General features: G+C 36.9%; 1 protein-coding gene across 1 annotated transcript in view; it reads left to right on the forward strand.

Annotated features, from left to right (window-relative positions):
• The window catches only part of EPHA6 (EPH receptor A6), a 959,528-nt gene that overhangs the window by 791,517 nt on the left and 155,375 nt on the right, over window positions 1-12,636 (forward strand). Inside the window, exon 12 of the mRNA XM_052649809.1 lies at window positions 7,742-7,867. Within this exon, the coding sequence (XP_052505769.1) occupies window positions 7,742-7,867 (126 nt within the window). The remainder of the gene's footprint in view (window positions 1-7,741; window positions 7,868-12,636) is intronic.

Consider the following 12,636-nt stretch of genomic DNA (forward strand, 5'->3'; position numbering starts at 1 on the left):
TTTTTTGTGAGACTTTTTTTTTATATCACAGCTTCAATTTCAGTGCTTGTAACTGGGTTGTTCATAATTTCTATTTCCTCCTGGTTCAGTCTTGGAAGATTGAACTTTTCTAAGAATCTGTCCAGTTCTTCCAGGTTATCCATTTTATTGCCATATAATTGTTCATAATACTCTCTTATAATCCTTTGTATTTCTGCATTGTCTGTTGTCCTCTCCTTTTCCATTTCTAATTTTGTTGATTTGATTCTTCTCTCTTTTTTTCTTGATGAGTCTGGCTAAAGATTTGTCAGTTTTATCTTCTCAAAGAACCAGCTTTCATTACAGTTTCATTACAAAAGAAACAGCTTTCCATTACTATTGTTTCTTTCATTTATTTCTGCTCGGATCTTTATGGTTTCTTTCCTTCTACTAATTTTGGGGGGTTTTTGTTCTTTTTCCAGTTGCTTTAGGTATAAAGTTAAGTTGTCTATTTGCTGTTTTTCTTGTTTCTTGAGGTAGGATTATATTGCTATAAACTTCCCGCTTAGAACTGCTTTTGCTGCATCCCATAGGTTTTGAGAATCTGTGTTCATTGTCATTAGTTTCTAGAAATTTTTGATTTCCCTTTTGATTTCATCAGTAACCTGTTGGTTATTTTGAAATGTATTGTTTAATCTCTATGTGTTTGTGTTTCTTACAGTTTTTTTTTCTTCTTGTAATTGATATCTAGTATCATTGCATTGTGGTTGGAGAAAATGCTTGATATGATTTCAATTTTCTTAAATTTACTGAGGTTTGATTTGTGACCCAAGATGTGGTCTATCCTGAAGAATGTTCCATGTGCACTTGAGAAGAAGGTGTATTCTTCTGCATTTGGATGGAATATCCTGAAGATATCAGTGAAATCTGTCTTATCTAATGTATCATTTAATACTGTGTTTTATACTAATTTTCTGTTTTGATGACCTGTCCATTGGTGTGAGTAGGGTGTTAAAGTCTCCTACTATTATTGTGTTACTGTCAATTTCTCCTTTTATGTCTGTTAGTGTTTGTCTTATGTATTGAGGTGTTCATATGTTAGGTGCATAGATATTTACAATTGTTATGTCTTCTCTTGGATTGATCCCTTGATCACAATGTGTCCTTCCTTATCTCCTGTAATCTTTATTTTAAGATCTATTTTGTCTGATATGAGGATTGCTACTCCAGCTTTCTTTTGCTTCCCAATTGTATGGAATATATTTTTCCATCCTCTCACTTTCAGTCTATAAGTGTCTTTGGGTCTGAAGTGGGTTTCTTGTAGAGAGCATATATATGGGTATTGTTTTTTTATCCATTCAGCCAGTCTCGGTCTTTTGGTTGGAGCATTTAATCCATTTACATTTAAACTAATTATTGATATATATGTTCCTATTGCCATTTTCTTCATTGTTTGGGGTTGATTTTGCAGATCTTTTTTCTTCTCTTATATTTTTTGACTATATAAGTCCCTTTAACATTTGTTGGAAAGCTGGTTTAGTAGTACTGAATTCTTTTAACTTTTGCTACTCTGAAAAGCTTTTTATTTTTCCATCAGTTTTGAATGAGATCCTTGCTGAGTATTGTAACCTTGGTTGTAGATCCCCTTTCCCTTTCCCTTTCATTTCAAAAGGAAATGTAGATTTTCCTTTCAATACTTTAAAAATATTCTGCCATTACCTTCTGCCTGCAGAGTTTCTGCTGAAAGATATGCTGTTAAGCATATGGGATTTCCCTTGTGTGTTACTTGTTGCTTCTCCCTTGCTGCTTTTAATATTCTTTCTTTGTGTTTAGTCTTTGTTAGTTTGATTAGTATGTGTCTTGGCGTATTTCTCTTTAGATTTATCCTGTGTGGGGCTCTTTGTGCCTCATGGACTTCATTGACTATTTCCTTTTAGCTATTTTCAACTATAATCTCTTCAAAAAATTTCTCATGCCCTTTCTTTTTCCTTTCTTCTTCTGGAACTCCTATAAATGGAATGTTGGTACATTTGATATTGTCCCAGAGGTCTCTGAGACTATCATCAGTTCTTTCATTCTTTTTACTTTATTCTGCTCTTCAGAAATTATTTTCACCATTTTATCTTCCAGCTCACTGATTCATTCTTCTGCTATAGATATTCTGCTATTGATTACTTCTAGAGTATTTTTAATTTCAGTAATTGTGTTTTATCTCTGAATGTTTAATCTTTAATTCTTCTCGGTCTTTGTTAATTGATTCTTGCATTTTCTCCATTTTGTTTTCAAGGTTTTGATCATCTTTACTATCATTATTCTGAATCCTTTTTCGGGTAGTTTGTCTATTTCCTCTTCATTTATTTGGACTTCTGTGTTTCTAGTTTGTTCCTTCCTATGTGTAGTATTTCTCTGCCTTGTCTTTTTTTTTAACTTATTGTGTTTGAGGTCTCCTTTTCCCAGGCTTCAAGGAAAGTTGAATTCTTTCCTTGAAGAAGATTGAATTCTTTCTTCCTTTTGGTTTCTGCCTTCCTAAGTTTGGCCCAGTGGTTTGTGTAAGCTTCCTATAGGGTGAGATTTGTGCTGTGTTTTTGTTTGTTTTTCCTCTGATGGGCAAGGCTGAGTGAGGTGGTAATCCTGTCTGCTGATGATTGGGTTTGTATTTTGTTTGTTTGTTTGTTGTTTAGATGAGGCATCCTGTACAGGGTGCCACTGGTGGTTGGGTGATGCCAGGTCTTGTATTAAAGTGGTTTCCTTACAGTGAGTTCTCACTATTTGATATTCCCTAGGGTTAGTTCTCTGGTAGTCTAGGGTCTTGGAGTCAGTGCTCCCACTCCAGAGGCTCTGGACTTGATCACTGGTCAAGAAAGAAGATTCCACAAGTGGTTTGTTATGGCATTCAGTGAGATTAAAACAAATATCCAAAAACAAGAAACCAAAGATGAACCCCAGGCAAATAGTAGTTACAAAATCAGGCAAATAATAATTAAAATAATGGAATATACACATACACCCATGAGCAAAGTCAAAACAATCCAACAAAAATAAAGTATAATAGATTGACCAGGTGAACAAAGGAAATCAAAAATTATATTTACCAGTTAAGAACAAAACTAACTAAAGCACAAACTGGAAAACAAAACTAAAGCAAGGTGCCAAGTGGGGAATAAAGCAATGAAAACAAAACTAACAAATATGTTGAGAGGAAAGGAAAGGAAGAAATGAAAGAAGGAATAAATAGGCAAAGTTAAATAGAGGTAGATGAAGATTTATATACATTAAAGATTAACTGCAAGAGGAAAAGTACAGTAGGAAAGGCAAACAAAGGAATAAAGGTAGAAAAAATTTAATAGGTTTAAAACATTAAAAATTAAAATTATAAAAAAAGAAAGTGGAAGAAGAAAGAAAAAGGAAGAAAAACAAAGGTATACACCCATAAGTAAAATAAAAACAGCCTAACAAAAATAAAGTACCATAGGTTGACCTGGTGAACAAAAAAAAACCAAAAATTATATCTACCAGAACAACACTAACTGAAGTACAAACTGGAAAATGAAATTAAAGCAAGGTGCCAACTGGGGATTAAAGCAATGAAAATAAAACTAACAAATATGTTGAGAGGAAAGGAAAGAAAAGAAAGAATAGATATGCAAAATTAAATAGAGGTAGATGAAGAATATTTATATACATTAAAGATTAACTACAAGGGGAAAAGAATAGTAGGAAAAGCAAACAATGGAATCAATGTAGAGAAAATAATAATAGATTTTAAAAATTAAAATTAAAAAGAAAAGAAAAAGGGAAAACTCCACAGAACTGCAAAATCCCAATGCAGAGGCAGAGGTTTATAACAATAAAAAATGTGACTGAGAAAGAAAAAAAAAAAGCTCAAAAGCTTAATTAGATTTTATAGTGTCAATAACGGAGAAGGTGATGGCACCCACTCCAGTACTGTTGCCTAGAAAATCCCATGGACGGAGGAGCCTGGTAGGCTGCAGTCCGTGGGGTCGCTGAGGGTCGGACACAACTGAGCGAATTCACTTTCACTTTTCACTTTCATGCATTGGAGAAGGAAATGGCAACCCACTCCAGTGTTCTTGCCTGGAGAATCCCAGGGATGGGGAAGCCTGATGGGCTGCCGTCTATGGGGTCGCACAGAGTCGGACATGACTGAAGCGACTTAGCAGTGCCAATAAAATCAACAACTACAACAGAGGGGGAAAAGGGGGAACAAAAAGGAAAACCAATCCAAAAGAATCTACAGAACAAGTCAAAACATAAGAATAATAAATGTTTTTCTTGAGTCACTGCTGTCAAAGTCCTTTCCCTCTCTGGGAGTCACAGTCCACCTCACCTCTCTCAGATGCACTCCAACACGGTGTTGATCTCTGGACCTGCTGTGGGGGCAGCTCAGATTCTAACCTGGTTCTATTCCTGTGTGTTCTTGCCTCCATTGTCCACAGCTATCCAAAACTAGTGCATTTTATTTTGTGGGAGCTTTCAGTGACCTTTTATATATTCCATAGACACAAAGTCTGCCTAGTTGATTGTGTGGATTTAATCTGCAGCTTGTACAGCTGGTGGGAAGGTTTTAGGTCTCCTTCCTTATCCACACTGTCCATGGGTTTCAATGGTGGTTTTATTTCCACCTCTACGTATGGGTCATCCACTGGGGTTTGCTCCTGAGACTGCCCTGGAGGACTTGTGAAGACCCTGTGAAGGCCAGGTGTGGAGACGGTGCAGCTGCTTGGGTCGCAGGGATTCTGGCAGCATCAGGTACTCAAGGGAGTTGGCAGCTAGGGCAGCAGGAAATAGTGCTTTAGAAAGGTATGGCGACCAGTATTGGCCAAAACACTCCAGTATTCTTACCTAGAAAACCCTCCTGTCTCCCTGACAGAGAAGCCTGGCAGGCCACAGTCTACAGGGTCTCAAAGAGTCGGACACTACAGAAGTGACCCTGTGCGCACAGATGCAAGACATTTTTTGTCTGTGGCAGCTCTGCCTCAGTGAGAGTTGAGCATGAAGGCGACGTGGCTGCTTGGCTTGTGGGGACCCTGGAGGCAACAAGTGTACAAGGACTTGGCCTGCCTTCATGGCAGGAGTTATGGCCCTATCAGAGTCCTTTTTTTTTTTTTTTTAGCCTCTTGTAACTGGTGATTAGAAGGCCTCTTTGGCCAGTCTTTCTCTGTAGCTCTGCTTTCAGGCACTTAGAGGGCTACCTTGCTGGGATCCTTCTCTGTTGTTCAGCGTGTCAGGCACATAGAGGGCCCCCCCTGTTTGGGGTCCTACTCTTAGATCACCGCATCAGGCACTTAAAGGGGCACCTTGGGTGGGGTCCTATTCTGTAGTTCAGTGTGGCAGGCATTTGATGGGCCAGCCTCTCTATTGTTCAACCAGCAATGCTGGTGTGTGGGGAGAGAAAGACTATGGTGATGGCTCCGCCCCTTCCATGTGACTCAGCAGTATTGCCTTGCTTCCATGGCTGCCTGGCTTTCCTCCACAGGCATTTCCCACTACAGTGTCCTCCCTCACATCCCCTCGATCCATCTCTCTGCAGTCAACAGCAGCCCTCACCCTGGGATTATTCCACAATCCCTGAACTCCGGCTCCCAGCAGCTGCACCTTCCAGGGAACCTGCGTCCCTGTCCTGAGTTTGTATGGCTGTGGCAAGGACTGTCTGATTCTCATTCCATTTACACTGCCACAGATCAGCTGTTTCACTCTCAGTCTTAAATGTTTTCTCCTATGACTCAGACAATTGCCTGGATGTGGGAATCGGACTTCTGCTTTAGTTCCCCCACCCGCCAAGGGCAGGTCCAGTCTTACTAACACTCCTGCTTTTCCCGCTAGTTCCTTCGTCCTACGAAGATTTACATGGTTCTATATGTTCTTTCCCACTGGTCAGGTACTCCTGTCCGCTCTCAACTGGTGTTCTGCATGCACTTCTGTGTCTGAAGGTGTATTCCTGATGTATCCATGGAGAGAGATGTACTCCATGTCCACCTACTCTTCTGCCATTTTGTTCTCTTTTGCCACACCTTTTAATGTTTAAGAGACTCCAGCTCTGCTGGGTCATTTTACTAAAACTCCATAGAATCCACAACAAAACCAATTTATTCACAGTATATGATACTCTCTCTAGGCTTTCTTTAATCCAGTGCACAATATATAGGCCTCAACCATTAACTTGCATTATAACTTTGTTCTTTTGTAAACAAACAAACAAACAAACAAACTCTAAAGATCTGAGAAATGCTGCTTTTTCTTTAGCAACAACTTCCTCCACAGTAGCAAGATATATAGAGTGTGGTATACCAGATCCCTGTAATCCTAGTTAAAGTTAAAAGAAAAATCAAAATTTTAACTTGTTTTAGGGGTAAAGTTTGTATAAAAGAACAGAGTGAAGTCTTTTCAAAAATGTGTGCCCTAAGTCCATTCAGTCTTGTCTGACTGTGTGACCCCATGGGCTATAGCCCACCAGGCTCCTCTGCCCATGGGATTTCCCAGGCAAGAGTACTGGAGTGGGTTGCCATTTCCTCCTCCAGGGGATCTTCCGGACCCTGGGATCAAACACGCATATTTTATGTCTCCGTCTTTGTCAGGCAGGTTCTTTACCACTAGGGCCACTTGGGAGGTCCTTTTCAAAAATATGGCACTTTCTAAATTTGAACTTGTGGAAGGAGAGATCCATAGGAAAACTGCTGTTCCTGATGAGGGTTTCAGAGGTCTCAAATGAGATGTGTTTCTTACAACCATCAGGGTACCTTGATTTTAGGGTATTATTGTGATTTAAACTTACATGTACCATATCAGTTACCAATGCATTAATATTGCATTTATATTATACTTTCTTCTGAATGATTTTAGTGTCCTTTAGGTCCTTGAGACACCAAATTGTAATGCCACTATTCCAAAGTGTGAGGTTTCTAATTCACAATCAGGAGATCATGATCTTCCAAATAGGAAGTGGCTCATTATTTATTTTTAATCTTTAGTGTAAAGACTGTCCTGGGAGTCCACTAGCTGTGTGATATCACTTTCCCACCCCAGTCCTCAGTTCTTTGTCTGTAAAACATGGAGTTTTTGACTGGATGATCTCTGAAGTCCTTTGTAGCTCTGACATTCTTTTCGTCTGTGATTCATTATATTATTTTATGAATAAACTTCCAAGTAGTTTACTTTTTCTTGTTTCTTTCTCAATAGCATTCTTAAAAATGAAAAAGCATGTGGTTCTACCTTTGCAAACTCTTATGTCTGGTCCCTAATTAAGCAAATTAAGAATGAAGCAAATTAAGAAATGTGTATGTTGTTTTTCTTACCACTATTTCAAAGATGTATATAATTATAGTATAGAAGTCTTCTTAATTTTAGGCTTTCATACTGGTACAGCTGAAGTAAGGCACCACTCCTCATAGTGCAGCACACATCTCAGATCCTATTGTGGCTATTTTCTGCATATCTCTATCGCATGTGGAGGTGAATTCTGTAAACAGGCAACATCAATAACATTTATATCCCCTTTGTCAAATGTAGGTTTAGAAATTTATCTTAGTATTCTGGTGCTCCTAACCCTCTTTAATTGTAACTAGATAAGAGTAACTTTCTTTTCAAAAAACTAGGTTTATTTCATAAATTTATGAATAAAAATGCATTCCATTCCTTGTAATTACATAACTTCCTTGTAAGGTTTGATGTCTTTGTTGATTGTAGGTTTTGTTCCAGTTAAATGATCAACAGCTTTTCCACAAAGAAGATTTTTTGATTAATGTCCATTTTTATCTCTTAAAAGGATCCTTCCCGGCCATTGGGGTGGAAACGTTCTGCCCCAGCTTCCTGAGGGCAGGGTTTTTAAATAGCCTCCAGGCCCCGCATCCAGCGCCAGGGGGAGGATCTTTGCCCCCCAGGATTCCTGCTGGTAGGTATTTCAGGTGAAGTTTTCTGCCACCAGATACAGCAGTAGAACTGTGCTTACAATTGACAAACCCATAATACAGAAATAAATATTTCTGAAATATATTGTTGAACAGAAGTGCAAGTGGCTTTTTGATTAATAGATGCAGAAACCACATTTGTGATACATAATGCTCCAAGAATAATGTAAAGGAAGTGGAAGAACGATCTGTAAACTGAGCATCTCAGTGTAGTGCTGCCTCTTTCTTCTAGGGAAGATTTTTCACAAATGAAAACAAAAGATTCAGGTCCCAAATTTGTAACTCAAGAATAAAACAAGGTCGAATTTAAGACACTTTACCACTTGGAATTGGCTAGAAAAGAGAATTTAAAACTGAGTTTTATTAACTGAAAAATAATTCTTTATTTATAGTTTACAGAGATTTAAATAAAGTTCCATTACACTAAAGAAAAATGATTTGAAAAAAGTGAGAAAGTAGCAAATGTGACATTTAACATTAGCAAAAAGACAATTCTGAGGAAGAAAATTAATGCACACTTCCCTAGAAATATCAATCTGACCAAAACCATATTTTATAAATGAAGAACAATAAAATATAGGATATTCAACCTTTAAAAATATAATTTCAAAATTTAGTAAATCACTTTGTATATTATCCTTAGTATTATGATAATCATAAATTGTCTTATTATTGTTATTTTGTAAAATATACAGCTTTCTTCCTCCCTTTTACATGAAGCATGCAAATCCATTTTACATGTGTTTAGAAAAATGGAATTAAGATATTGATCCTTGAATTTTTATCATAATTCTTGTGGTTTTTATATCATAGATAATACTATGCTACAAATTATGGTAATGATCCTATATTTTCATGAGGGTGACTCAGCCAGCCAAATAATGGGAGCATTTGAAAAACTAGGGAATAAAATGGAAAAAAAACTCATCATGCAAATTTCTTACTTTTCTTAACAAAATTATGCCATCAAAGCCTAAAATTATTACACTGACATTTTTCATTTGCCCTTCAATTACCCTTGCCTACTTTCAGTTACTCTTGCCTACAAAAAGTAACAAACCATAAGTATGCTTCCATGTCATTTGGTTTTATCATTGGATAATTACTAAAGTGGCCAACAATGCCATGGATAAAGTACAGACCAAAATTATATGAAATAAAAATTAGCAATTTTTATTCTCATGAGTGTGATGCCACCCTTTTTTTCTCTCTAGAATAAAGTGGTATCAGTTGCATAGAAATTTTGTTGTTGTTGGTGGTGGTGGTGGTGGTGGTAGTGATGATAGTGTTGCAAAAAATTAGAAATAGAAGTCTATATAAACTGAGCTCTCAGAGTTAACAGCAAATATAAAAAAATGTAGCTTTCGTATATATTATTAAGATTTCACCAATTGGAATTGGAGAGATGAACGGATGATTTGTAGTTTAATAGTTTAATCTTTAATTCTTAATGACAAATCTTGGTGGATTTTGGTATGTTTGGCAGAAATGACAATATGAACTTCAGTAGAGACTTGAATTATTCAACATTACTGGTAAAAGTGATAACCCTTGTCATTTAGCCACTGAGAATGTGAGAAGCAAGATAGTGTTTCTATAACACATACACAAAAACAACTTTCCAGAGAGGAATCTAAAAGAACACTGGCACTCTGTTCATCTAAGCTTTCAGCCAAATTCGCCTCCAGCCTTCATGGGAGAGAAAACTCAGTTCAGTTTTCATTACTTACATACAAATCAGGTATAACAAAATTGCTTCATAAAAAAATTATAGATCTAAACTTGTTCCTATTCCCTCAAAGTGAAATTAACTGAACTGACTTTTTCTGGCTTATATCACTTTGATAAGTGATCCCTGTATACTTTCTCTGATATTTTTCAGTAATCACTGCTATGATTTCAAAGGTAATTCTTATCCTCTTTCATTCAGCTGTAGTTTATTTCCCAAGAATTTGCTGTATAATTTTGTGTAAAGAAGGGTGAAGCAATGATCATGAGAAGTTTTTATTGTTTCATGTTAAAAAACTAAACTATTTGCTACCTACAAACTGAGTGACTCTTAGGGGTTTAAGACATCTTTTGAGGACACAAAGCACTCCTTCCTTTAACCTGTATCATGGTACTTTTAAAAAGCTGGCCAGAGGATGATGGCTACTGAGCAGAAATTAATTTGCTTTCTACCAATTGGTCATATGTTGCAGAACTTTTAGGGTCTCATAGATATTCACTATGTCATTCAAAGAATCAGAAAATCTCTTCTAATTATGGTACTAATTTAGTTCCCATTTACTTCCTTAATCAAATTTAAATGAGATACATGATTATGCCCTGTATAAAATAGGTTATTTGCATTCATGTCACACTGTTCTACTAAGGAACAATATTTTTGCAATGTTTTTACACTAATAACAAAAGAATCACTGAATCATGAGAACCAGAAAGCAAACAAGTCTGAAATCTGTATTTATGTAATGTCAATTGTTTCTATGACCTTTCTCATTTCTAGAAGGATTGTAGTAAAGGGTTATTATTCTTAGTTTCAAATAGAGAAAAATAGCAGGAAGTGATGGGCTGAAAATTGAATACCAAATATATTCACATATTATTGCAGTGCTTTTCAAATCGTAGTCACTCAATGAAGTAAGAAAATCCCAGGAGAGAAGGCAGGAAGAGTAGGGAGGGCAGCTAAGACAAGCAAAGTGGATGGGGAAAGAAAGGAAAAATAATTATAAAAAGACATATGAACTTATATTTTTTTAATCAAACTCTTCCCCATTGTATTCCTCCCTATTAAATTCAAATTCTATCTCCTTGAATTAATGTCCCTCTTGGAAATATGTCATCCATGTATAATCTACAATGATAAAGTTGGTCTCTTTGCTCCACCTAGTTATTCCTTTGATTTATTTCTGTAGTCAAACAGTATTTGAAAGTGAGATAGAACATTTTGTATGCCATAGTGTATTGATTATACATAGGGTCTTAGACTAATGACTCACCTTAGGACAGACTCTACCTTTACACTTTTGATGGTTTCATATGCTGACAATAAACAAAGAAAATCAGAGTAATGGCGTTGTTGAGAAATAGAATTATTTACAATAATGATGATGCAATAATATTTGGAAGATGCACTGGTCCAATTTTCCCAGAGTTACAGCAATAACTCTGACATCATGTGACATCTTAAATTTATATAAGATCCAAACATTATAATGTATCTTGAAAACTTATTTATAAAATTTAAAGGCATATTCATTATGCTCAGATGGTAATGCCTTAGGTTGAGGTTGAGTATGATTAGCTCAAAAAATCTACCTTACACTTTTCTAACAGTGTTATTGTGGAAGACTTGATGCTATTTTTCATTAATGAAATAATTCATATATATAGATTAGATTCTAGGCCAAACCTAGATATATACCTTAAACTAAGAAGCTTTTTAAATTATGAGTAAAGTCCAGAAAACAGCAATCACATAAAGCAGTCTAATGTGGAATTTAGAAATAGATAAATTCTAAAAGAAAAAAATCAATGTTGAAAGTCTTCCTAATACTTCCTTTGTGGTTAGTTTGGAAGCTCTTTAATTGTTGAGGGGATAGTCTTCTGAAACACCATCTCAGTTTGTCTACCTATGCTTTAAATATAATGCTATATATAAAACACCTTTTTTGAGATTTTTACCTGGTTGGATGGCATCACCGACTCAATGGACATGGGTTTGGGTGGACTCCAGGAGCTGGTGATGGACAGGGAGGCCTGGCGTGCTGCAGTTCATGGGGTCACAAAGAATCAGTCGAACACAACTGAATGACTGAACTGAACTGAACTGGAGTTTTTCTCCATTGCATGCCATACGTTAGATGAGGTAAATAGCTTTCTTCACCTTGCTTTGCTGGTTTTGTGAGACTTCCTGCCTGTTTACTCTGAGTCAGTTTAAAAAACAACTGTGAACACATGAGGACTCAAACACCAGACTTGCAATTATTCGGTGCAGTTCAGTCACTCATTCGTGTCTGACTCTTTGCAACCCCATGGACTGCAGCCTGCCAGGCTTCCCTGTCCATCACCAACTCCCAGAGCTTGCTCAAACTGATGTCCATTGAGTCAGTGATACTATCCAAACATCTCATCCTGTCCTCCCCTTCTCCTCCTGCCTTCAAACTTTCCCAGCATCAGGGTCTTTTCCAGCGAGTCAATTCTTCACATCAGGTGGCCAAAGTATTGAAGCTTCAGCTTCATCATCATCCCTTCCAATGAATATTCAGGACTGATTTCCTTTAGGGTTGATTGGTTAGATCTCCTTGCTGCCCAAGGGACTCTCAAAAGTCTTCTCCAACACCGCAGTTCAAAAGCATCAAGTTTTTGGTGCTTAGCTTTCTTTATAGTCCAACTCTCACATCCAAGCATGACTACTGGAAAAACAATACCTTTGACTAGACAGAGCTTTGTTGGTAAAGTAATGTGTCTGCTTTTTAATATACTGTCTAGATTTGTCATTGCTTTTCTTCCAAGGAGCAAGTGTCTTTTAATTTCATGGCTGTGGTCACCATCTGCAGTGATTTTGGAGCTCCCCAAAAATAAAATCTGTCACTGTTTCCATTGTTTCCCAATCTACTTGCCATGAAGTGATGGGACCAGATGCCATGATATTCATTTTTTGAATGTTGAGTTTTAAGTCAGCTTTTTCACTCTCCTCTTTCACTTTCATCAAGAGGGTCTCTAGTTTCTCTTCTCTTTCTGCCATGAGGGT

Source organism: Budorcas taxicolor, chromosome 1 (genome assembly GCF_023091745.1).
Source record: "Budorcas taxicolor isolate Tak-1 chromosome 1, Takin1.1, whole genome shotgun sequence".
NCBI lineage: Eukaryota > Metazoa > Chordata > Mammalia > Artiodactyla > Bovidae > Budorcas > Budorcas taxicolor.